This window comes from Chiloscyllium plagiosum, chromosome 27 (genome assembly GCF_004010195.1).
Source record: "Chiloscyllium plagiosum isolate BGI_BamShark_2017 chromosome 27, ASM401019v2, whole genome shotgun sequence".
NCBI classification, from domain to species: Eukaryota; Metazoa; Chordata; class Chondrichthyes; order Orectolobiformes; family Hemiscylliidae; genus Chiloscyllium; species Chiloscyllium plagiosum.
In genome coordinates, this window is record NC_057736.1 from 17,783,901 (window position 1) to 17,809,038 (window position 25,138).

The 25,138-nt window shown below is 37.9% G+C and overlaps 1 protein-coding gene across 2 annotated transcripts; it reads left to right on the forward strand.

Annotated features, from left to right (window-relative positions):
- The first annotated feature begins 218 nt into the window (after positions 1 to 218).
- Positions 219 to 24,396, forward strand: pdik1l (PDLIM1 interacting kinase 1 like). Of its 2 annotated transcripts, none has more exons than XM_043717561.1 (3): positions 219 to 359; positions 20,058 to 20,359; positions 21,984 to 24,396. In XM_043717561.1, the coding sequence occupies exons 2-3, from the start codon at positions 20,075 to 20,077 to the stop codon at positions 22,722 to 22,724; spliced, it is 1,026 nt and encodes a 341-aa protein (XP_043573496.1). In that variant the 5' UTR covers positions 219 to 359; positions 20,058 to 20,074; the 3' UTR covers positions 22,725 to 24,396. The 2 variants fall into 2 exon arrangements, with proteins under 2 accessions (XP_043573496.1, XP_043573497.1); XM_043717562.1 differs by lacking the exon at positions 219 to 359 and adding an exon at positions 387 to 530.
- Positions 24,397 to 25,138: the final 742 nt, after the last annotated feature.

Here is a 25,138-nt window from a genome sequence, read left to right on the forward strand (position 1 = left end):
ACTGACAGTAAACAGGGTGGGCGGAGCCTAGAACCTGGGTCATCATCAGATGAAAGTGCCCAGGGAGAGCGGTAGGGGGCGGGGCGGCTATGTGAATGACGAAGGAGCGGCTGTGTGATTGACGGAGGGGCGGGTGGCATGGTGATTGACAGGAGGGTGGTCTTGAGGCTTCCGATTGGACCACGGGCTGAAGGGGGCGGTGCGCGTAACGGGGCGGGAGCACGTGCGTGAGTGGCAGTTATTTGAAGCCGGAGCTCGCGCATTGGCGGCCGGCGTGAGCGAGCGGGAACGCGGGAGTGGGATTAGAGAAGCAATGGCCGAGAGCAGAGCGGGAGAGCAGCGGGCACCAACCGACTGAGGTAGAAAATAAAGTACAGGCACATGTGTCCATACATCGAACTGTGACACGCACATACGGATGAATATTAATAACCAGCGAGCGGTGTAAGGGCCGCCTGCTTCTCCGCAATCTCCTCTCCTTTCACAGGCCGCTCGTACCCTGATGTGAATCCCAAGTGGTGGGGGAGGAGGTATTGAAGTCTCAGTGCGGCTTGCAAGCCCTTTTCCTCTTAATAATATACGGTTTTGACTTTCTGCAGTTCCCGATCAGGGCCCAAGTGGATTCAAGGCGATTGGTGAGCTTCTGCCTGCATTTCCGTCCGCAGGCGCTTTACAGGAACGGCTCCATCGAGGGAAAACAGGCTGGAGAGGAGGGCCAGACCAGGCCATACTTTTCTTGTATTTGAGGCATTTACAAGATTTTAGATTGCTGCTCCCTACATGACCACAGCTCCTACCTCTCTTTCCATTGGCAACATCCCCCAGCCCCCCCCCCCCCCCCCCCCACACACACACACACCTCGTAGCTCTCTTGAACGATTAGATATTCATTAAATAGATCTCTCAAGCACTGTTGAATTTTGAATTTGTACAGCACTTTTCATGACCTCGTGAGGCCTCAAAGGACTTTGCCAGTAAAGTACTTTTGAAATTAGGTAATTACTGTGATATGGAAATGTGGTAATCGGGTTCTGTATACTGCAATGAAAGAATATAATCTGTTTTAGATGTTGGTTGAGAGACGAGGGGGCAGTGCATTTGACAAGTTTCCTCTTTGGCTAGTACTAGAGGATTATCTGCCAGCAGTTTGGGAAGTTGTGGGGCGCAGATGAATGTGGTCTCAGTTATGTTTACATTTATTTGAATGGGCATTTCTGACAGTGTTGTACTCCATTGAAGCCAACTTTGATTATTTGCTCCACTCTCAGAAGTGGTATTGTGAATCTAGAACTTCTGTGTCTTGAGATGAGATGTCTACCAATTTCAGTGCAGGAACCCCTCTTGCTATTGTCAACTGGGCTTTTGTTGCCATGTAACAAGGAATGTGGTTTCATGTTTGTTGACTGATGGGTGTATTGCTAATAGCCAATATTTATTGCTTCTGGTAAAGTGATGAGCTCCTTTCTTTAACTGCTGTAGATCTTGTCTCGGTGCACTCAGAACTTCCTCATGAAGGAAGGGAAACATTGTTCTAAGTCAGGATTGTGTGACTTGGAAAAGAATTTGAGAGGAGATGATGTTCCCATATGTCTGTTATCCTTTTTATGTGTAGAGCTTTGTTTGGAAGGTGCTTTGGAAGTTGGTCATTTTGTAGATACTATTTCTGTATATCCATACTATAATAAAGTGTAGATAGTTTATAGATTGTAGCCACTGCTGTCACTGTAGATAAAGGAGGGAGTAAGCATTTGAGGTGGTAGATGGGGTACTGAACAAAGAGGTTGCTTTATCCTCTCTAGGTCTTGCTTAATCTCTGGTCTTGTTTAAATTGCACTCTTCCAGACAAGTCCACAATGGAGAATTCTGTGACACGTCTGATTTGTCACTTTTTTAAATGTGGATGAGTTTGGGAAGTAAGTCATTCACTGCAGGGTTCCCATCTGACTTGCACTTGTAGCCAGCGTTCGCATCAATGTTTCTTTCTTCTGCAAACTGGAAGTCAATGCAGTGAATGGCATTGCTATGCCGATTGTGGATCTGCAATCTCGCATCTTAGCTTGCTTATAGAACATAGAAAAACACAGCGCAGTACAGGTCCTTTGGCCCTCGATGTTGCGCCGATCCAAGCCCACCTAACCTACACTTGCCCAAGCTGCAAAATTTATGTGGCTGATCCAATTTAATTTCCTAGGAGCTAGTAACCCCCTAGAATTTAGTTGTGGGGATTCTGTTGGAAATGCTGTTGATTGTCAAGGGAAAATGGTTAGTTTTCTTTCTTGTTAGAAATAGTCATTTCTCAGCACTTTTACTGTGTGAATGTTGTTGTCATTTTTCCAACCTAAGCTGGAATATTGTGCTGGTCTGGTGCATACTGACTGCTTCAACTCTGAGAAGTTGTGAATGGTATGCAATTCTGCATTGAATACCATGAGGCAATTTTTCTGAGGACTATTAGCCAATGGAATTTTCCTGAGAAAACAGAAATTAGGTTATTGAAATTATTTGGCTAAATCAGGTTTTTAATAGACAGTAGAGTCAATAGGGAACAGTTAGGAAAATGCTGAGACCACAGATCAGCCTTGACCTTATTGAATATCTGAGTAAGCTCAAAGAAACAAATGGACTACTACTAATTCCTAGTGCCATCAGTGACCATTTACATTTCTGAAATTTTATTCTGGAGGGACGTTGCAGCTGAAGATTATCGGACCTAACTTCAGCAATGATGGTCTGAAATTGAGGTACTCGGGCTCCAGTAACTACAAGCATAATGCTTTGTGCTGATGATTCCAGCGAGTGAAGAGCTTTCTCCCAATGTCTGTTAATTTCAATTATGCTAGGATTCCTTAATGCTGCACTCTGTTACTCAGCATTAATAGCTGTCTTGATGTCAACAGCAGTCATTGTCTCATTTTCACCTTTTGGAAATTGGGTCTTTGGTCTACATTTGCTCAAATCAAGTTTCACTCATTTGCAGAAACTGCTGATTCTGGATGTACATGGCTCCATGATACCCCCTCCAAGTAACCATTTTAAAAAAAATTAATTCATTGTTGGCAGACCTGAGGACATTTCCATGATTCCTATAATGGTAAAATTGCCATAGTCTTACTGGGCCTTAGAGCTGCTGTCCCATTGGAGAGCTAGGACTAAACCAAAGGTCACCATGTGAGGGGTGAGGTTGAGAAGGTAAGATCTTTGTGGCAAACCTCAGCTGGTGTGGGAATTGAACCCATGCTGTTCATCCCTCTCTGTCACAAAATAACCGTTTCAGCGAAACGGCCACCTCAATTCTTGTATGATGTTATACATGTGTTTTTCTTTTTAAATCTCCTGCAATAATTTTAAAATTAATATCTAGGCTGTTTTAAATTTAGTAGGGTGAAATAATGATGATTTGGTACCTCAAATTAACTAGAACAAAGAATGAACATATTAATTGACTTAAATGATTTCTTTCCCCTGTTCCTTAATGTTTTAAGGTGCAAATTAAGTGTTTTTATTTCAAAATGATTTTTTAAATAATAAATGTGTAGAGAGACATTGTTGAAGGGGCTGGGTGGGGATCAGTAAAATTATAATAGAATAACATTTTCAGTTCTTATTTTATATTTCCAGACTCTGCAGTATTTTGCTTTTCTTCAATTCAGCTTGAATTAAAGGTGCAATTGTGCTAAATATCAGTCAATATTAGGCACATTCAGGCATTTGCTGAATGATTACGTTTTGTTTCTGGTTGAGCCAATTTATTATGATTTCCAGTGTTTATTTTTTTTTAAATGTTGGGGAAGTGTATGTATTAAGACTGATTTCACAAGGCTACTTATAAACTATTTTCAATGCTGTATATAAATGGGGCTTTTTTAACATTATGTATCCAAGTGAGTTTTTTAACTAAGTGTTAAGTTTTAATTAATGTCGCACCTTTGATTTAAAAAGCTTTGAAGCTAATTGGTTTCACAATTTCTACAAAAATTCATAATGTTCATTCTCCAATACCTGCCAGTTTTCAAAATAAACTGTGGACTAATTGACTTTCAAATACATGGATTTTATTTTCAGTTAAATGAAGCTGAGTAGTTTCTATATTTAATAATTTCTCAAAGTATTTATGGATGAGAATTACTTTATGACAAGTGTGATGATAATTGACCCTAATGCTTTGCATTAGGAAGAAAAATTGGTTCTTGGCCAGGAAATCATGAACCATGGAAATAACACAAAGTTGTTTAATATCCCATAGTTACTGCTTTGTGGTCATTCGTAGCATCTCATGTATAAACATAATTTCACGTTTTTACCATTTTGAAAAGTCAAATGTACTGATAAATTAAACTGCATTTATTTAAATATGAGGCCTAACAGGGAAGGCAGATGAACTGAGGGCATGGTTAGGAACATGGGACTGGGATATCATAGCAATTACTGAAACATGGCTTGGGGAAGGACAGGACTGGCAGCTTAATGTTCCAGATACAAATACTACAGGAAGGATAGAAAAGGAGGCAAGAGAGGTGAGGGAGTGGCCTTTTTGATAAGGGATAGCGTTACAGCTGTATTGAGGGAGGATATTCCCGGAAATACATCCAGAGAAGTTATTTGGGTGGAACTAAGAAATAAGAAACGGATGATCATCTTATTGGGATTGTATTATAGACCCCCTAATAGTCAGAGGGAAATTTTAGAAACCAATTTGTAAGGAGATCTCCATTATTTGAAAGAATAATAGGATGGTTATGGTAGGGGATTTTAACTTTCCAAACATAGACTGGGATTGCCATAGTATTAAGGGTTTAGATGGGGAGGAATTTGTTAAGTGTGTACAAGAAAATTTTCTGATTCAGTATGTGGATGTACCTACTAGAGAAGGTGCAAAACTTGACATTTCTTTTGGGAAATAAGGCAGGGCAGGTGACTGAGGTGTCAGTGGGGGAGCACTTAAGGGCCAGTGACCATTATTCTATTCATTTTAAAATAGCGATGGAAAAGGATAGACCAGATCTAAAAATTGAATTCCTAAATTGGAGTAAGGCAATTTTGACATTATTAGGCAAGAACTTTAAAAAGCTGATTGTGGGCAGACGAGTGAATCCTTGGAAGTCGATAGGCAGTAGGAGTATACATAAGAGGGAAATTAGGAGGGGGATAAAAGGGACGGGAGAGCTTTGGCAAATCGGGTTGAGGAGAATCCAAACGGTTTTTACAAATACATTTAAGGACAAAAGGGTAACTAGAGAGAGAATTGGGCCCCTCAAAGATCAGCAAGGTGGCCTTTGTGTGGAGCCGCGGCGGGGGTGGGGGGGAATATTAATTGAGTGTTTTGCATCAGTGATTACTGTGGAGAAGGAAATGGGAGATATAGAATGTAGGGAAATAAATGGTGACAGCTTGAAAAATGACATATTACAGAGGAGGAAGTGCTGGATGCCTTGAAATGCGTAAACTGATAAATTAGCAGGACCTGTTCAGGTGTACCCGAGAACTGTGGGAAGCAAGCAAAGTGATTGCTAGACCCCTTGCTGTAATATTTGCATTACCAGTAGACACAGGTAAGGTGTCGGAAGACTGGATATTGGCTAACATGCTGCCACTATTTTAAGAAAGGTGGTAAGGACAAGCCAGGGAACTATAAACCAGTGAGCCTAACGTTGGTGGTGGGCGGGTTGTAGGATGGAATCCTGAGGGACCGGATGTACGCTTATGTGAAAAGGCAAGGACTAATTGGGGATAGTCGACATGGCTTTGTGCATGGAAATCATATCTCACAAGCTTGATTGAGTTTTTTGAAGAAGTAACAAAGAGGATTGATGAGGGCAGAGCAGTAGACGTGAAGTATATGTACTTCAGTAAGGTGTTTGACAAGGATCCCCATGGGAGACTGGTTAGCAAGGTTAGATCTCACTGAATACAGGGAGAACTAGCCATTTGGATACAGAACTGGCTCAAAAGTAGAAGAGAGGATGGTGGAGGGTTGTTTTTCAGACTGGAGGCCTGTGACTAGTGGAGTGCCACAAGGATCATGTTGGGAGCACTACATTTGCTCATTTATATAAAGGATTTGGATGTGGGCATATGGGGTATAGTTAGTAAGTTTGCAGATGGCACCAAAATTGGAGATGTAGTGGGCAGCAAATAGGTTTCCTCAGATGACAACGGGATCTTGATCAGATGAGCAAGTGGGCTGAGGATTGGCAGATGGAGTTTAATTTGGATAAATGCGAGGTGCTGCATTTTGGGAGAGCAAATCTTAGCAGGTACACTTAATGGTAAGGTCCTCGAGTGCTGCTGAATAAAGAGATCTTGGAGTGCAGGTTAATAGTTCCTTGAAAGTGGAGTTGCAGGTAGATGGGATAGTGAAGGAGGAGTTTGGTATGCTTTCCTTTATCGGTCAGAGTATTGAGTATAGGATTTGGGAGCTCATGTTGAGGCTGTACAGGGCATTGGTTTGGCCACTGTTGGAATATTGCGTCTGATTCTGGTCTCCTTCCTATCAGAAGGATGTGTGAAATTTGAAAGGGTTCAGAAAAGATTTACAAGGATGTTGCCAGGGTTGGAGGATTTGAGCTATAGGGAGAGCTTGAATAGATTGGGGCTGTTTTCCCTGGAGCATCGGATGCTGCGGGGGTAACCTTTTTATGGAGGTTTATAAAATCATGAGGGGCATGGATAGGATAATTAGACAAGGCATTTACCCTGGGGTGGTGGAGTCCAGAACTAGAGGGCCTAGGTTTAGGGTGAGAGGGGAAAGATATAAAAGAGACCTAAGGGGCAACTTTTTTCATGCAGAAGATGGTACGTGTATTGAATGAGCTGCCAGAGGAACTGGTGGAGGCTAGTACAATTGCAACATTTAAAAGGCATCTGGGTAGGTATATGAGTAGGAAGGGTTTGGTGGGATATAGACCAGATGCTGGCAAGTGGGACTAGATTCGGTTGGGATATCTGGTCAGCATGGACAAGTTGGACTAAAGGTCTGTTTCTGTGCTGTATATCTCTATGACTTTTCACAGTACTTCAGTGTAACTCCAATATAGTGCTTTGATATTGGGAGAGTAGCATCTGTTCCTTTGGGACAAAGTTCTATGAAATCAAATACAGAAGAAAGCCTTGTTTAGTCTGAGACCCTCTAAGCATGTTATACTCATTTGGGATAGCATCACAAGGTGTAATGATGAATCTTCTGTAATGTTTTGGTGTTGTATAATCCCTGGAAGGCACAGCATCTTCACAGCACATTCTGTGGAGTAATCATTCTTTTTTTTCTGGTTGTACTTTCTTTGTTAATGGCTGATTAGTGTCCAGTGGTCAATTAAATACCTCAATGGTTAGCTTTAAAAACTTGGGAAGTACCAAGGAATTTTACTTAAATTTTGGAATTCTGAATTTATTTATATCTTTGACAGTTCAAGTTGAATGCATTTCTCGTTAATTCTATTTTTTTACATTTAATTGATGTATTCAACCAGAGCAAATGAACATCTTTTTCCATGTTAGCATACTAAACTTCTAAAACCTGTTTGTGCATATTGTGCATGCTTTGTACTTCCTGACTGCAAACCTACCCTGTCATTGTGATTTTTGGTCTTTTCCTTGTTTACCATTCTAAGTTGCTATGTCAATATTTCCCATTCAATTTCGCTGCGTAGTAGCAGATGGTTTTCAGGAGTATGTTCATGAAGCCTTTCTTCAATTTCTTCAACTTTTTAAACTATCATTAAAATATTCATCAGTTGGTCATGGATTAATTAGCTTTTCCTTTCAGCACATGAAATAGGTTTGGAATCATTTACGAGTTTTAAATAGACCCATGCTTTCCTATTCTTACTGCTTTGCTGTGAACAGGATAAAGTTTTGTTATTTTAATCTATGCTGTCTGTACTCTATCTCTCTGCATGTAAAACTAAAACCTTTCCTTTTGTAGGCTGTTTTATCTGGTATGGCAACTTAGTTGCACATCCATTGCTTAACAAAAACTGAAGTTGAGAATATTCTTGTCTTTTTCAGTGCCATTGGTTGATTTCTGAGAAAGGAATGTTTTGAGCTGAATCCTCCCTTGTCCGTTTAGAATCAATTTATGACCTGAGTGATATATTGAAGTCAATTATTTAATATTTGAGCCCCAACCTACCATTTTAGACATTTGCTTACATTATGTACAGTACACAGAAACAGCAGATACTCATTCCACATCTCCTATCCGCTCTACCATTCTGTGAATTCATGGCTGATCTCTAATGGTGACCTTAATTCCACTTTCATGACAGACAAACAGAAATTTCAGTTCCCTTGTTGATAAAAAATCTACCTAACTTGGTGTTGAATGTATTCAATGACCCAACCTCCATTGTTTTCTGGGGAAGAGATTTCTAGAAACTATTGTTCCTCAAAGAAAATAAATTCTTCATCTCCTTGAGCGAGAAACCTTATATTTTCAAGCTGTCTCCTAGTTTTAGATTTCTGCATGAGTCTGCATTTGCCCTGTCAATCCCCCTCAGTATCCCTTGTTTCATTATGCTAAACTTCGATTAGTACCAGCTGAACCCAACTTGTTTGACCATTCCTTTTTACAAGAGCAATCGCTCCTCCAAGGAATTGATCAAGTTCACCTTCTCTGAACTGCTTTTAGTATAAATTGGTCTTCATTCTTGGTAAGGAGACTAAAATAGGATATATTTCTCCAGATGTGGTATCGCCAATGTCCTGTGGAGCTGCAGCAAGATTTTCCCTTGCAATAAAGTCCGCATTCCCTTTCTAATTACTTACTGTACCTGCATTTTTGTCAGGCAGAGTAATTTATCCTCTTAGAGGGATAGTAGTTTCTATAATTTTTCCCCTGCAAAGAATGGAGACTGGATCGTGGAATATATTCAACATCAAGCTATGTAGATTTTTGATCAAAGGAGCTGAAATTTGGGGGAAAGGAAGGAAAGAAGTAGTGTTAAGGTCACTATTAGGTCAGCAGTGAACTGATTAGCAGAGTAGGTCTGAGGATAGAATGGCTGTAGCTGCTAGATTTTTGTGATTTCATGCACAAAGATACAGAGATCTCTTTGCAGAACCTGCCGATTGTAGTGCATTTAAATGATCATCTACTTTCTGCTAATCCTGTATGGATAGCCTCCTATTTTCCCACATGATACTCCATCTGTCAATTTTTTACCAACTTGCTTAATCCATCTACAATCCCTTTGCAGACTCATCAGATTCCCTTTCCACCTATCGTTATATAGTTAGCAAATTTGTTCACAATACAGTTGGTCCCTATGTTTAAGTAGATAGTACAGTATAATTTTCATAAAGTACAGATGGGGAGGGAGAGTCTCTACAAATAATGTAGGTCTACTAAATTTCTAGTGTGAGGGTATAGTGAAATTTTTGTAAAGGGCTGGTGGTTGTCTGAAAGCTGCACCTTTTCTGGTACAGGATTTCTTGAACACCAGTTTTAAGAAGCAAAGGTTTGAAGGGAAGGAAGGGTATGTGGATTGGTTGGGTAGAGTGGTTGCAGAATTTGTAATAGTGGAGGGTTTCTGTTGAAATGCTATCGTTTGAATTTAATTTTGTTGCAAACAGTTGGGCGGGGGGGGGAGGGAGGTAAATAAATTAACCTCTTTCCACATATTTCCTACCCAATCTGTTACCATTAAATAATGGTGGACTCCACTGTTCTGTTTGCTGCCTTAAAGTAGAGAAATTCACATTTTTTCCACATTCTGTTCCATCGGCCATGTTCTTGTCCACTCTGCAAGGTGTATGACTTGCATATACTTTGCTATCATTTATTTTGGATTTTGAATTTGTGGCATTTGGATTTTGAATGGATAAAAGAGCTTAACTTGTATTTTTATAGCAGTGGTGATCTTTTTAAAAAGTTTTGGTCCTTATAGGTTAATACAAACTTATCTGTATTGGAAGAGTTTTGAATGAAAAGAACAAACAGTTATGCATTAGGTTTCAAATGAAAGGATGCAAAGCCTTTCTGGCTAGTGGGAAATATCCATAGCTTTCAGGTTTGCAGGAGTCTTTTCTTTATATGGATGTGCAAGACATCTTTGCTTACAAAGATGGGAGATAGTTTCAAACTCTTAAAGTAGTAATCTATTAAGTTTAGCTTAAGTTCCAGGCCAGAAGTGTTTGGTTTAAAAACCTGAGGAGGTTATTTTGAGCTGAGAAAGTGTGAGCTCAGGTGTATGAACACTTGAGTAAGAGGCTATCAGATTCTCGAGCCTGGGAATTGAAGATACAGTTAAATTAAACTCTGTAGAGCTAATGGAGAAGGGACTTCTCTCTCATGTGAGCACTGCAAAGGAGTGCTAATAGGGTTGTATTTTACCATGTGTTTTAAAACATTCAATTTGTTATTTGTAAATAGTTGTAGTTTATTCAATTTTGATTTCTGTCAAATTAGATTTCAGTCCAGGATACAACTTTTTCAATATTAACATTAGCTGGAATTGTTGTAGAATTGTAAGTACTGGACATAGTACTTTCGTCATAAAGTCATAGAGCTGTACAGCATAGACTCAGACCCTTCGGTCCAACTCATCCATGCAGACCAGAAATTCTAAAATGCTGTTATTTTTAGCTTGTATCTTCTTTTTCTATTATCAGAAAATTTAAAAACTGAAGGGTGTAGGACATTTGTTAGGCCACTTTTGGAATGCCGTGTTCCAATTCTGGTCCCTCTGCTATAGGAAGGATGTTGTGAAACTTGAAAGGGTTCAGAAAAGATTTAAGAGGATGTTTCCAAGATTATAAGGTTTGAGCTAGAGGAAGAGGCTGAGTTGGTTGGGGCTATTTTCCCTGGATCATCAGAGGCTGAGGGGTGACTTTATAGAAGTCTATAAAATAATGAGGGGCATAGACAGACAGAGTGAATAGCAAAGGTCTTTTCCCTGAGAGTTGGGGGGGCACAAAACCAGAGGGCCTAGGTTTAAGATGAGATGGCAAAGATTTAAAGTAGACCTAAGGGTCAACTTTTGCCACACAGAGGGTGGTGCATGTATGAAATGAGCTGCCAGGGGAAGTGATGGAAGCTGGTACAATTACAACATTTAAAAATGCATCGGGAAGGGTACATGAATAGGAAGGGTTGAGAGCGATATGGGCCAAAATCAATTTAGAACAAATGCCCAGCTGTTGTGACAAGGGTTTAAACAAAAATGTTAATTTCTCTGCTGTCTTAGGATGTAGACTGACAGTTGTTTTTTTTTTAAATTGAAAGTTTTCATTTGCTGTTTATAGAGTCATAGAGATGGATACAGCACGGAAACAGACCCTTCGGGCCAACCTGTCCACGCCGACCAGATATCCCCAACCTAATCTAGTCCCACCTGCCAGCACCCAGCCCATATCCCTCCAAACCCTTCCTATTCATATACCCATCCAAATGCCTCTTAAATGTTGCAATTGTACCAGCCTCCTCCACATCCTTTGGCAGCTCATTCCATACACATACCACCCTCTGTGTGAAAAAGTTGCCCCTTAGGTCTCTTTTATATCTTTCCCCTCTCACCCTAAACCTATGCCCTCTAGTTCTGAACTCCCCGATCCCAGGGAAAAGGCTTTGTCTATTTATCCTATCCATGCCCCTCAATTTTGTAAACCTTTATAAGGTCACCCTTCAGCCTTCGACGCTCCAGGGAAAACAGCCCCAGCCTGTTCAGCCTCTCCCTATATCTCAAATCCTCCAACTCTGGCAACATCCTTGTAAATCGTTTCTGAACCCTTTCAAGTTTCACAACACCTTTAAAATAGGGAGGAGACCAGAATTACACACAATATTCCAACAGTGGCCTAACCAATGTCCTGTAGAGCCGCAACATGACCTCCCATGTCTCTCAAACTTGATTGAGTTTTTTGAAGAAGTAACAAAGAAGATTGAGGGCAGAGCAGTAGATGTGATCTATATGGACTTCAGTAAGGCGTTTGACAAGATTCCCCATGGGTGATTGATTGATTGGCAAGGTTAGATCTCATGCAATAAAGGGAGAACTAGCCATTTGGATACTGAACTGGCTCAAAGGTAGAAGACAGAGGGTGATGGTGGAGAGTTGTTTTTGAGATTGGAGGCCTGTGACCAGTGGAGTGCCACAAGGATTGGTGCTGGGTCCTCTACTTTTTCTCATTTACATAAATGATTTGTTTATTAATGTATTGATGCCCCAGGTGTCGTTGCAAACTTAGATAATCCTGGCTGGTCAAATTTATAATGACTGATATGTATACTGGAATTACATGACTAATATACAGTTGCAATGTAATTCTGTACCCTCATTTTTAGCACTCATAATCTAAAGAGTCCAGTTAATCTTTAAAAGGATTCTTGATTGTAGAGGATCTTGATCCAATAGTACCTCAGCCCTCGCAGCTGAATCATTCTATTTCTTAGTTAGATCGAGTGTTAAAAAGTGCTGTATTTGCTGATGGCAAAATGATCTTGATCATTTGTTCAGTATTCTAGAGGTCCTTGTAATCTCCTCAGAAAAATTAGTTTGAAAGTGATGAATTCCACAAGACCTAATTTATTTGACCTTCATTTGAAGGCATTGCAAGCCAAATCTATTTGGAGGAATCTATTATTGGTTAAAGAATCCAACAGATCTTGAATGGAAAGTGACCAAGAATGTTCCCCCATCTTGAATTATCAGTGGGTGCTCCTTTGCAAATGAATTTACAGTCATGTGTTTTGAGACAGCAAAGAAAAATCTCTAAAGATGGGAGTAAGGGCACAGTTTGTGTGAGGAAAGATAGTGTGTTTTGAGAAGATTTATAGCTCAGGTTGAGGTTCTGGATGTAGGTTTGCTTGCTGAGCTGGAAGGTTCATTTTCAAATGTTTCTTCACCATACTAGGTAATATCATCAGTGAGCCTCTGGACGAAGCATTGCTGATGATTCCTGCTTTCTATTTATATATGTTTGGGTTTCTTTGGGTTGATAATGTCATTTCATGTTCTTTTTCTCAGAGGGTGGTAAATCGGGTCCAAGTTAATGTGTTTGTTGATAGAGTTCCGATTGGAATGCCATGCTTCTAGGAATTCTTGTGCGTGTCTCTGTTTGACTTGACCTTAGAGAAAAAGAATAGGAAATGACATAAGAAACCCAAACACATATAAATAGAAAGCAGGAATCATCAGCGATGCTTTGTCCCAGAGGCTCACTGATGATATTACCTAGTATGGTGAAGAAACATCTGAAAATGAACCTTCCAGCTCAGCGAGCAAACCTACATCCCTTTTCTTCCACAATATAAACCTTTTTTAAAAAATTAATGTATACATCTGACTTTTGGCTTCCATAATATCATTAACTTTTCAAGACCATTGAATGTGCTTGGCGGTAGTTAAAAGGTTGATATTCTGTTAAAATGCCAGTTGTACCTTATTTGACAAGCTGCAACTGCTAAACATATTTGGGGGGAGGTGCAGAGGATATGAGATGAACAGCATACAAGTTTAAGTTCACAAAAATTCCCTTCACTTACATGATTGTACTTGAGTAGATGGGGGTTGCTCAGTAATAATGCACCCTCGGACAGCAGTTTGTGGAATTGTTGTTCAGTCTATGTGCAGACTCAGCTTTTAACCATTTTTATTGAGTAATGATGGACTCTGCTGACAGCTTTGATATTGTTGCCATACAGTTGAAACCAATGTTTGTAATAAGCTGACTGAAGGACTGTAGAATTTTGGGCAGGTTGGACACAAGAATCTTTTTTTTTTTGCTAATGGTTGTTTTTTTTTTTAAAAACATCAACAAATAAATCACCAACATTTAACTTCAACTAAATTTGAGCTAAGTTGGTGGTCATAATGATGTGATGTCATATTCAACTAAAATGCAGCTGGAGGTTGTATAGGATTAAAAACACCACTTTTGATAGTGTTTACAATATTTTATTTTGTTGTGCAAAAACCTGTGAACTATTGTAAAGCCAATGAATTCAAAGTACTATATGGACTTTATTGTCAAGAGGTTTATAGCTATGCAACGGCAGTAAAATCTATAATATTTTTCCATCTACTTGAGTGGACTTGAAAGGTAAGGTGTAAATACGGCCTTTCTTGGTTCTGGCATTGGAACAGATTGAGTATTTGTAGGATAATTTCAACACATGTTAGATATAGAATAAAGTAAAATAGTATTTCCAGTGTATTTTAGAATTTTTCACAAAGGAAACCCAGGCTTGGCATCTGTATACTATTAATATTGTATAATTGTGCTGGCAAGGTTTTGTGATTAAATTGTGATGTTATCACATTTTTGTTTTTGTTGACAAATAAATACTATTAGAAACCTCCACCCAAAAGTAGAAGTGTCCAAGTAATAGAACAGTGATTGTAAGGGGCAGATGAGCCAATAGATTCCGATCAAAAACTTATTTGATTGTAGTATATGTATTTTCTACGGTTTTCTGTTTTGAGGTTCAATTATACCAGGTATAAGGGAAGATAGACTGTAACTTGGCTGTTTTATGTTGTTTTTCTTTTTGGCAGTCTTTCTTTGCATGAGATTATTAACTTAGTGATGAATTCTGAATCTCCTGAGTAATGCCAAGTGATTTTTAATAATCATCAGGCTTCATAGTCTCTTTCTGCAGATGAAGACAGTAGGCTGAGAAGTTTTGTTGCCCTCTTTTCAATTCTGGACCCAATTCTGAACAAACTGAGTTTTTCAATTCTCATTGCTTCTTTCAAAGACCCTTCAAATAGTCAGGCTCCAAAGGTAATGACCTTGGTGACTGTCTCCCACTTGTTTGTGATGATGTATGCCACTTCATATCTTGTAGAAGAAACGTAATAATCAGAAAATATAACCCATTGACCAATTCACTGTGTATGGAAGGTCTTGGATACCTGTCACCTGTGAAGTAATGTGGTTAAGCCAAAGCAAATGTTGCTTTAAAGATGATGGAACTAGTGTGCTCTAGAACCTTTTGAGTAGGTGAATATATTTTAATTATTTTACAGGATGTGGGCATCATGCCAGCATTTATCACCTGTTCCTAATTGCCCAGAAGGCAGTTACGAGTCCATCATATTGCTGTAGGTCTGGAGTCACTCCGAGTCCAGACCAGAGAAATATAGCAGCTTTCTTCGTAAGGAGCATCAGTGAACCAGATGAGTTTTTACTGACAATCAACAACAGTTTTATGGTAATAATTAGGCTCTTAAGCTTCCAGATTTTTATTGAATTCAAATTCTGCCATCTGCCATGACAAGTTTGAACTTGGTCCTTCGAACATTCCCTGTATCCCTTGATTAATAGTCTAGTGATTTAATACCATTAGGCTATCACCTTCCAAATCTTGGGAGATAAGGTGGATATTTTTCAACCTCTCTCTTAAACCATTTGATCTATTTCATAAAAGCCATTAGTATTGGAGTGATATTCTGAATGGTATAAAGAGAAAACTGACTTCGCAAAATATTCTAAACCATTGTTAAACTATTAAACACTTTCATCATGGTCAAGTTTGGGAATTGTGTTGGGGAATAGCCAAACGTTATTCCATTTATTTGTGTAGATAATCATCATTCTCTGTTTTTCTTTTTAAAAATGAATATGAATACAAAGTGGTGAATCTGTAAAGGTCTAAAACAGTCAGCAACATGGGGGGCTGAAAGCTCTTTATTTTTGGCAGATGTTTTTTTCTTTGCAAGATTCCCTACTTGAATCATCAAAGTTTTTAATTCTTCTTTCTGGTGAATTAGTTACTTTTCATCCACTGATGTTTTCTTTGGCTCATCTAATGAAGATAGGTATTAGAGAAACTGTGTTTCTGATGTTGAAAATGATTTGGACTAGGGGGTGTAGTATAAAAGTTTAGAACCAGACCTTTCAAGAGTGAAACTAGGAACCATTTCTGTGCGCAAAAGTTTGAAGTTTGGAACTCTGTTACACCACCAGCAATTGATATTGGATTAATTGTGAACTTTAAATCAACTTGAAAATTATGGATTTTTAAACAAAAATTTAAGCGTTTAATTGGGTTCTGAGATATATTTGCATGTTCAAGAAGTGACATATAAAACCCGGTTCTGTGTGTTAATGGAAACATAGACTATGGGAGCAGGAGTAGGCCATTTGGCCCTTTTTGAGTGTGCTCTGTCGTTCAATATGATCATGGCTGATTATCCAACTCAGTACTTTTTTTTTTGCTTTCTCCCCGTTTCATTTGATCCCTTTAGTCTAAAGAACTACATCTAAATCTTTCTTGATGGTCTTCAATGTGTTGACATCAATAATTTCCTGTGGGCAGAGAATTATCTAAGCCCATTACTCTCTCGGAGGAGAAATTCCTCTTTGTCTCTGCCCCAAAAGTCTTTACCCTTAGAATGACCCTGGTTCTGAATTCCCTAGTCATTGAAGACAGATGCTCCTATTACTCGAACTTCTTGTGAATGTAGTCCTAATTAATTCACTCACTTCCTTATTCATCAATACTGCCATTGCAGGATCAATCTGGAAAACCACCTTTACAATCTCTCAAGCCAGAATATCAATACTCCAGTAAGGAGACCAAGACTACATACATTACTGTGTGTGGTCTTACAAGTGCCTGCACAGTTGCAGCAAGACATACCTGCTCTTGTATTCAAATTCCCTTCCTATGAAGGCCAAATGTCTTCACTGTCTGTTACATATGCATGTATACTTTTCAAGTGTTCAAGAACACCACTTTCCCAACCTGTTGTTCAGATAAATTTTGCTACCAAAGTGGATAATCCAGTTATCTACATCATACTGCATCTGCCATGTATTTGCCCACTTGTCCAAATCTCAGTGAAATAATGTAGGCAAAAGGAATTTGTATATTACATTTTTCATTCAAGAGAAAAGAGGTCTTGGACACTACCACTCCTAAGAATTTTGAATGATAGTTAGGTTTAGTATTCCTGAGAAAAAAATGTATTTTTTGCTTTTTGTATTGCACATGACAGGACAATTGGCAACAATACCAATTCAAGGGAAAACAGCAATTACAGTACATGAGAGGAAAATAGGTGACAGCCACTTGTTGGTTCATTTCTCAGTGTAATGTCCTGATATTTGGAATTAACCTTCCTGGCTTAAATTTTAAACCAGACTGGCATCAACATTAATGGGTGCATTTTCTCCATGGCAATCAGAATCCAGTTGTCAACCAATCAGTCTCTCCTCTCATGCAATATAAATGTTGCTATTCCCCTAGAATTGGTTTTCTTATGAAATGTAATGATGAGCTTCAACAAACTGTGTGTTTTTATTTAGTAATAGCCAAGTTTTGTAATACCAAATGGCACCATCTACTCCTGCTGTATAAATTGGTGTTCTTGTTCTCTAGTCTGGTTTCTTGTGTCCTAAACCTAATGAATGTCAGGTGAAAAGCTTTGACTTTATCTCCTTTTGGCAGTGTTTTAAGTCTGAGGTTTTTTGGTACAAAAGTATAATGGAATATCACGCAAAGGTGGGTGTTAGTTCCTGAGTCACCAATTACTTTATTGAATGGTACAACTGGCTAGAGGGGCCAAATAGCATATTTCATGTTCCTATCTGGATACTGTGTATTTTTTTGCCGCACCGGACCAGAAGATGCAGGTTAGTTTATCTCCTTTATTTTAGTGGCTAGTAACTGGGTGTTTTCTGGTTACTTCAAAACGGTATGACTTATACTTCAGTGGTGGTATGTTAAGGCATATGTTTGCTATTTGTGTGCATCAGCTGCCTAATTTGAACTGCAAAATCCTGTGATAGGGTTGGATTTCAAAAACAATGTAAATGGAACTAATTATCCATTATTTTTATGTACCATATTTTTGTATCACCATTGTGTGCAATATTTTCTATTGGAGATAATTTGCAAATTAACAGCCATTAGCAGAGCTGCAGCTGGGAAACAAACTTGGATTTATTTTTTCTGTTATGAGTAGATTTGTCTATTCCAATTTATAAATCAAGAATATCTATTTAAGCTCCTGGTGACTGTGATGTGGAGGTGCCAGTGTTGGACTGGGGTGGACAAGGTTAGAAATCACATGATAGCAGGTGATAGTGCCAACAGATTTATTTGAAATCACAAGCTTTCCAAAAGCTTGAGATTTCAAATATACCTGTTGGACTATAACCTGTTGTCATGTGACTTCTGACCTTAAGCACATGATGAATATGGTTGTAATTTGTACAGCCATATGTGAATTTTAAACATATTGGCAAGTTGCTATCTAAAGGAGTATCTTGTTTTCTCTACTGGTTTTAAAATGTTAATATTAATAAAAGAAAAATAACAGTTTAGTGTTGCATCTTGTCTGTGTAAAGGAAATCTGATGTGAGTAATTATTTTAGCAACATTGGCCAACATGCTATTCAAACTTTTTTTGTTTTTGGATATTTTGTGTAGATCTAATAGCCCATTTCTACTTTGAATATGGAATTTCCACATTTTTTTTGTCCAGTCTAATGGATGAATTAAAAATTTATGAAAACTTGCAAAGTGTAATCTTGGAACATACAATTGAGACCATTGACTGATACTGTAGCCTGTAAACACATTTATGTATACATGATTGGGTTACTTGGTCAAAGTTGGTCCTATGCATAAAAATGTGACTTGAGTTTAAGTACTTAGCCAGTGATTAGTGCCATGTTCTTGCATGGCATCCAGCAAATCTGATTGGGCTTACCTTTTGACAGTGTGCATGTCATGTCTTGCTGAAATATTTTGACATTTGTAAAAATATAATTCAATGAAATGTGTCTCAAGATTGTATAGTGTGTTGGGTGGAAATACAGAATACTTGAGACTCAGAGACTCATTTTCTGTCTTGGCCCAATTTTATTTTAAACCTTTTAAAAAATTTCTTGGGTATATAGTATTCAAAAGTAATAAGAGTTTGATTCTAAGAATGGGAGAATGTAGTTTTGATAGCTCTAAATTGAGCCAATTATTTTTATTGATTTGTTTCCCCCACCCATACTTCAATTACTACTTTTTAGCTTTGACCTTTTACAGAAGGTCCAATATAAAAATAGCAAAGCTTGGCATTTAAAATAAAAACAATAGACAACAGGCAAGTCAGCATTTTCAAACATCTTGTAACTTTTTGTTAACAGCAAAGGGGAAAAATAACTCTGTTACTGTTTTTAATCCAAAGCACATTTACGCTCCTTCCACCTTAATTCGTTGAATAAAGCAAAGGCTTGTTCCGCAAAGCTTCAGTTGTATTAACATTTTGAAGCAATTAAAAATTGAATTGTTGAACTTGGTATTCATTTTAGATTGCTCAAGCAAAGAACCAGCACAGACATGACTGGCATTTGTGCTGTGAACATGAAGGAAATTTTCTTTAGCTGATGGCACTTTTTTTCGCTATTGAGAGCCTGGGGTGATGGAATGAGGGCACAGCTGTCTTGCAATCCGAATTTTAAAATTTAAGCTTTTCTGTTTTATTTGAAAATCACCACCATTTAAAATATGAGCTAGTGACCAATTAGCATCTTGTCATTACTTCAGATATTTTTATTTTAAATATAAAGCAGCAGTGTAAATATCAGTGATAACATTTCTTGTATTACTTGAAAGGTCCCCAGTTTGATGTTTAATTCAGTCATCAAAATGGATTTAAATGATTATCATGTTATTCTGTATATTCAATTTCTGCCGACCAGGCATACATAGTGCTTAGCCTTCCTTTTTTATCTAACAAAATTGTTATCTAGTAAGCTATCTAGCAGCTAAACTGCTGGTAGTATGCATTAGAATTCTAATGTTCAATGAGCAAGAATTGACATAGAATGTGGAATGTATTTAATTTCTGAAAGGATGTTTATTATTTTTATACCATTATTATGCAAGGCTGTTTCCCTCCACAGAAACTGAAATCCTTAGTCTTATTTCGTGAAATTGAAAATAGTTTACACCATTCTCCTTTTTGGAAAAAAAAAAGTCTGTTCATTTAAAAAGTCATGATGTATATCACCCATTTCATTAGTGCCATTTCTTTTTCCAAAAACTAGTTATGTTTTTTAATTTTGTAATTCGGGAATTATTTGCCTTTTCTCTTTTTTTTTATTCTCTGCAGTTTTTCAAGTGTTGTCCATGGCGAGTAGAGAGCCAAAGTACAACCTGGTACGTGAATTGGGACGTGGCAGCTATGGTGTAGTCTATGAAGCAGTGGTAAGAAAGACTGGAGCACGGGTAGCAGTGAAGAAGATTCGGTGCCATGCACCTGAGAATGTGGAACTGGCTTTGCGAGAGTTTTGGGCATTAAGCAGTATCAAGAGCCTTCATCCTAATGTGATCCACCTAGAGGAGTGCATCTTGCAAAAAGATGGGATGTTGCAAAAGATGACACATGGATCATCCTCTTCTCATTATTTAAAGGTAAGTAAAAGTTTAATGTTTTCTTTTTGCAAAAGATTATTGATGATAAATCTGTTTTAAAGGCAGGGAAATAAAGGCCAAATAAGTGGTTAAAAACATCCAAGTTTTCTTAAATTTTTTTGAAAATGGATGCTTTTTATATATCTCACTACAAAGATGGCAAAATCCCTAAACTTGGATGCAAAGATCTGAATGTAAGAGTGGTGAGCGCCTCTTTGATCTATATCAATTTGTTATAACATTTTCCAGTGATGTTACTACAATGAAGTAAGGTTGAGGGGTGAATGGCAGGCAGTCTCTTAATATCCAAAATGGTTTAAAATTATCTCTCCTAACTAATACAGTTTAGTGATGGCTGTATTATCTGATCTGAGAAAATGTGATACCCCAACATATTTTGCATTATCACTTATGGTGAAGAATGTTGATACTGCAGAGTAAAGAATCTTGTCTGCATCAAGAACATCCAAGCTATGTGTAGGTAGTATGGTGCAGATGCAGATTGTGCAGTTGAGCTGATGATAGTACAGTGATTTTCTTTGGGTTTTAAGCCAATCATTTATTGTCCTAAGATTCTAAAGTGAGATTTCTAATTATATGCATTTATGCTCCTTTAGAAATGGATTCATTTCAACAGTTTTGTTGCAAAATTAATAGAAAGTACAATGTAATTCTTCATCATGATAATGTTTTAACCCTTTTAGTTATTGTCGCATTTCTCAAACATTAAATACTTGGCGAACAATGGGAGGTGATATTTTTCTGAGGCTGCATCTCCATAATGTTTTTGTGTATTGCATTAAATGTGCAAGGATTGAGAGTGGACTTGTGTAAATGTCCAGTGTATAGAGATTCAAAAGGGGTTTTACTGGTTTCTGTAATATATTCTGCCTTTTACTTTTGTTTGGTTTTTGAGCTCGCCATTAGTCCCATATGTAATTATTTCACTTTCATGATTTTATATATGCTTGTTATGAAGTGAGACACTAGGCACTGCTTAATTTTAAGACAGTTTTCCATGAACCTAACGAATGTGGCTTGCCAAATAAGATAAATTTGAAAACCCTGTTAAGCATGAGATGTCGCATACTGCCTGTGTGGTCTTAGCCCCAACTTCTTTTAAGTCGTTCTACTCCTCCCAACTTCTGGAGATCAGCCCACTGTCTTGGGAGATGAATTCTTATCTCACTATTTGTGACTATTCAAGTGGAGTAAGTAATGAACGTACCCCGACTAGGCTGATCATTAAGCGTCTGCCAACAATTATCCCAAATTTCAGTTGATGAGAAGCTGAAGGCATGTACTTTGGCTAAAACACTAATTTTCAAATCCATTTTGGGTGTAATGTTTTTATCTATTGAGTTAAAATGGTTGCTGTTATGAATCGTACTGAAAAATATATTAACGAAAAGCTTAAAATCTATCTTTTGCTGACTATTGTTTAAACTAATGCAAGCTTCAATAAATGTAATAATTCCATGTAAATTTTTGATAGTCAGTCAGGTGCTGTGGCATTCTGAAATGTCTAGCTCTAAATAAGAATGGAGACTCACCAGCCAGAAAGCTATATTTTCTATATGTATGTTCAACAGGACCAAAATCTTATTTGTATTTGCTTTTAAAGCTGGTGGAAACTTCACTGAAAGGGGAACTCAGCTTTGATTCTAGAAGTTCGTACTATCTCTGGCTTGTAATGGATTTCTGTGATGGTGGGGACATGAATGAGTATCTGCTATCGAGAAAGCCCAACCGTCGGACCAACACTAGTTTCATGCTACAGCTCAGTAGTGCCTTGGCTTTTCTACACAAAAATCAAATTGTGCACAGGGACCTGAAGCCAGATAACATATTGATTACTGAGACCGGATCAGAAGCTGGAGGAGGTGGGCCTGTACTAAAAGTGGCAGACTTCGGTCTGAGTAAAGTCTGCTCCGGGCTGGGAGCTGATCAAAAAGAACCCGTTAACGTGAACAGATGTTGGCTTTCGACGGCTTGTGGGTCAGATTTTTACATGGCCCCAGAAGTTTGGGAAGGCCATTATACAGCTAAAGCTGACATCTTTGCACTGGGGGTCATCATTTGGGCTATGTTGGAAAGGATTACATTTATAGATTCGCAAACTAAGAAAGAACTATTGGGAAGCTATGTGCGTCAGGGAGCAGTGATTGTGCCCCTTGGTGAGGCACTCTTGGAAAACCCCAAGATGGAACTTAACATTCCTGTTAAGAAAAAGTCCATGAATGCAGGAATGAGACAACTGATTAAAGAAATGCTTGCAGCAAATCCACAGGACAGACCTGATGCTTTTGAATTAGAACTGAGGATATGTAAAATCACATGCAGAGAGTGCAGCCGGACTGCGTAAGTTGAGTATGCATGTGAAAATAAGAAGTGGTATACAGGGCTGGCTCTGACCAATTTTGAGACTTGCCAAAGGTTTGACATTGTAGGCAAGCAACTTTTTTTTCTCTGCCACCCTAGACTCCCAAAGTGTAAATTCAAAATTTAACTAGCTCAATTTAACCTGCACTTCTAAGGTGTTGCTATTCCTACACCTTGACTCAAAACTGACACCACTACTGTTACATAACCAGACCCCAATTGACGAATCTTGAACATTCTGACCCATAGCTTGCAAATCCCTTGTTGAATATGTCACTAGTTTAAAAATTTTGTTTGGTGCTGAAGGACATAATCTATTGTATGGCTCTGATGGAATGCCATTTGTTGGATTTTATGAAATTTAATTAATCACTAATTATTCATGAGTTGTTTCATACGTTCAGATTGTCCTCTTCCTCCATGCCCACCCCAACCTCATAAGAACTCTTGATCTAAGCTGTTATGATAATCTAGTGGTGCTCTTAAATGATTTTATGGTGGTCTGGCCCCTTTTAAGGTCCTTTCAGAGAAATCTTAGACCATCACAACTTAATTCTTATTGGAAATGACAACCAATCAACTTTTTAGAATTTATTGGCATTAATACAACTTTCTATGTTGTTAATACCTTGACAGTGAGAAGGCTGGTGCTAAATTAATTGACCCTGATTGAGAAATCCATCAAATGTTGATGGTGTATTGAGCTGTGTTCCAACACTGTCTTAGTTGAGACAAATGTAATTTTGAAATTGATGTTATTTAACAGTAAAATGTCAACATACATGCTTTCAAGGTGGTGCCTGAACTTCGTGACTGCTGACTTTTTAATATATATTCTTAAGAAATATATTTCTCCTCTTCCTCTACCCCAAATCTTTATTTTTACAAATTGGTTTGAAAAGTGTTAAATGCTGTCTGTCTCCATGTTGAAATTGATCTTCTAATCTGTGGAATATGGGACAGTAATACCCCAGTAGTAATACCCTGTCCTTTTGGGCATATTGAAATGTCAGCTCTGTTATTTTTTTTCTCTCTAAAGAAGGAAGTTTCACCAGTTTGAACATGGAAACGATGACCATACTTCTGAGTTAAATGTAAAGAGGCCATTTAAAAGTAGAATTAGGACATTCATTATATTGGCTATAATTTAAATTTGAGGTTTTCTTTACTTTTTGATATATGATGTTATTTGGACTAGCATAAATTGGGGTGGGGGGAAGGAAATGTGTGGGGAAAGATGCAATAGAAATGTAATCCCATAATTGTCCTTTTAGAAGATATAATTTAGAATGGATTGTGCAGATGGAAGGGAATAAGGGTGTTTTGCAGAACATCTATCTGCTCCACTTTATGCCTTTTTGACTACTGTCATTGCCATGTTGCTGTATCAAGGGTATTGCACATATAAAATCCATCAGGTCAAATGGAAACTATTTAAAAGTTAAAGTGGGTGTAATGGTGATGTCATGCATTATTACATAAGACTACAAAATGTAGAAATTTTTAAAACTTCAAGGCACTATCTTGTCAAATGGGTTACCTTTCTACTGAAAACAAAATGTATTAAACTATACGTAAACTTTACTGTGAAATTTGTAAGATTTGTGTAATTTATTTTAAATGTAATATGTATAATTAAAATTATATGAAAACTATTTTTGTATTCAATTTTTGCTCCTCAACATTTATGGTTTAGACAAGTTTATAATCTGACTTTTTTTGTTTTAGTTAGAATTTAATTTCTAAAACATTGCTTGTAGTTACTAACCTCATGCTTGGGATCCATGATTGTTGATGGGAAAGGGCTGGCACAGATTTTTCCTTAAATTGTCAGATTATGTAGTCATTCATACCTTTGTTTTTGCCACAAAAATCTCAGAGTATTAGAACCCATGAGAATTTTCTAAACACCCTCAGGTGGTGGTCTTATTTGAACAATTTTTGAATTTTAAAGGATTTCCATTTAATTGAATCTAAACCCAGACAGTAAAGTTCTAGTCCCATGACAATAGCTGAGAGTGATTTAAATTAACAGGGACTTCTTTATTTAGTGGTGTAGGGTTTGTAGAGCAGTTGCATACAAAGTTGCTGCATGAAGTATCTTGGTTGCCTTTTATAATAAAGGCAGGTTTAAAATAGTCGGTGAAGCAGGTAAATGGGGAAGTACTTTTTTAAAAAAATCCTTAGCCTGTTCTATATTATTTGCACTCTTTTTGTAAGGATGTGGAGGTACAATTGGTTGTTTCTTTATTTACCCTGATGCCCATGTTGCAAAGTCTTTCTTGTGCAACATCTATGGTTCATTTATGTTTTTGTCACATATGATCCATGTTTTGAGTTTGTGGAAAAGAAGATGACGGTTTTGTGAAGAACATTTGCTATATTTTATCTGCTGAG

Bases quoted from the DNA above. Each gene is read 5' to 3' on its own strand.
- pdik1l (XM_043717561.1), top strand. From the start codon at position 20,075: ATGGCGAGTAGAGAGCCAAAGTACAACCTGGTACGTGAATTGGGACGT. The intron at 20,360-21,983 runs GTAAGTAAAAGT...TTGCTTTTAAAG, and splicing joins CCTCTTCTCATTATTTAAAG to CTGGTGGAAACTTCACTGAA.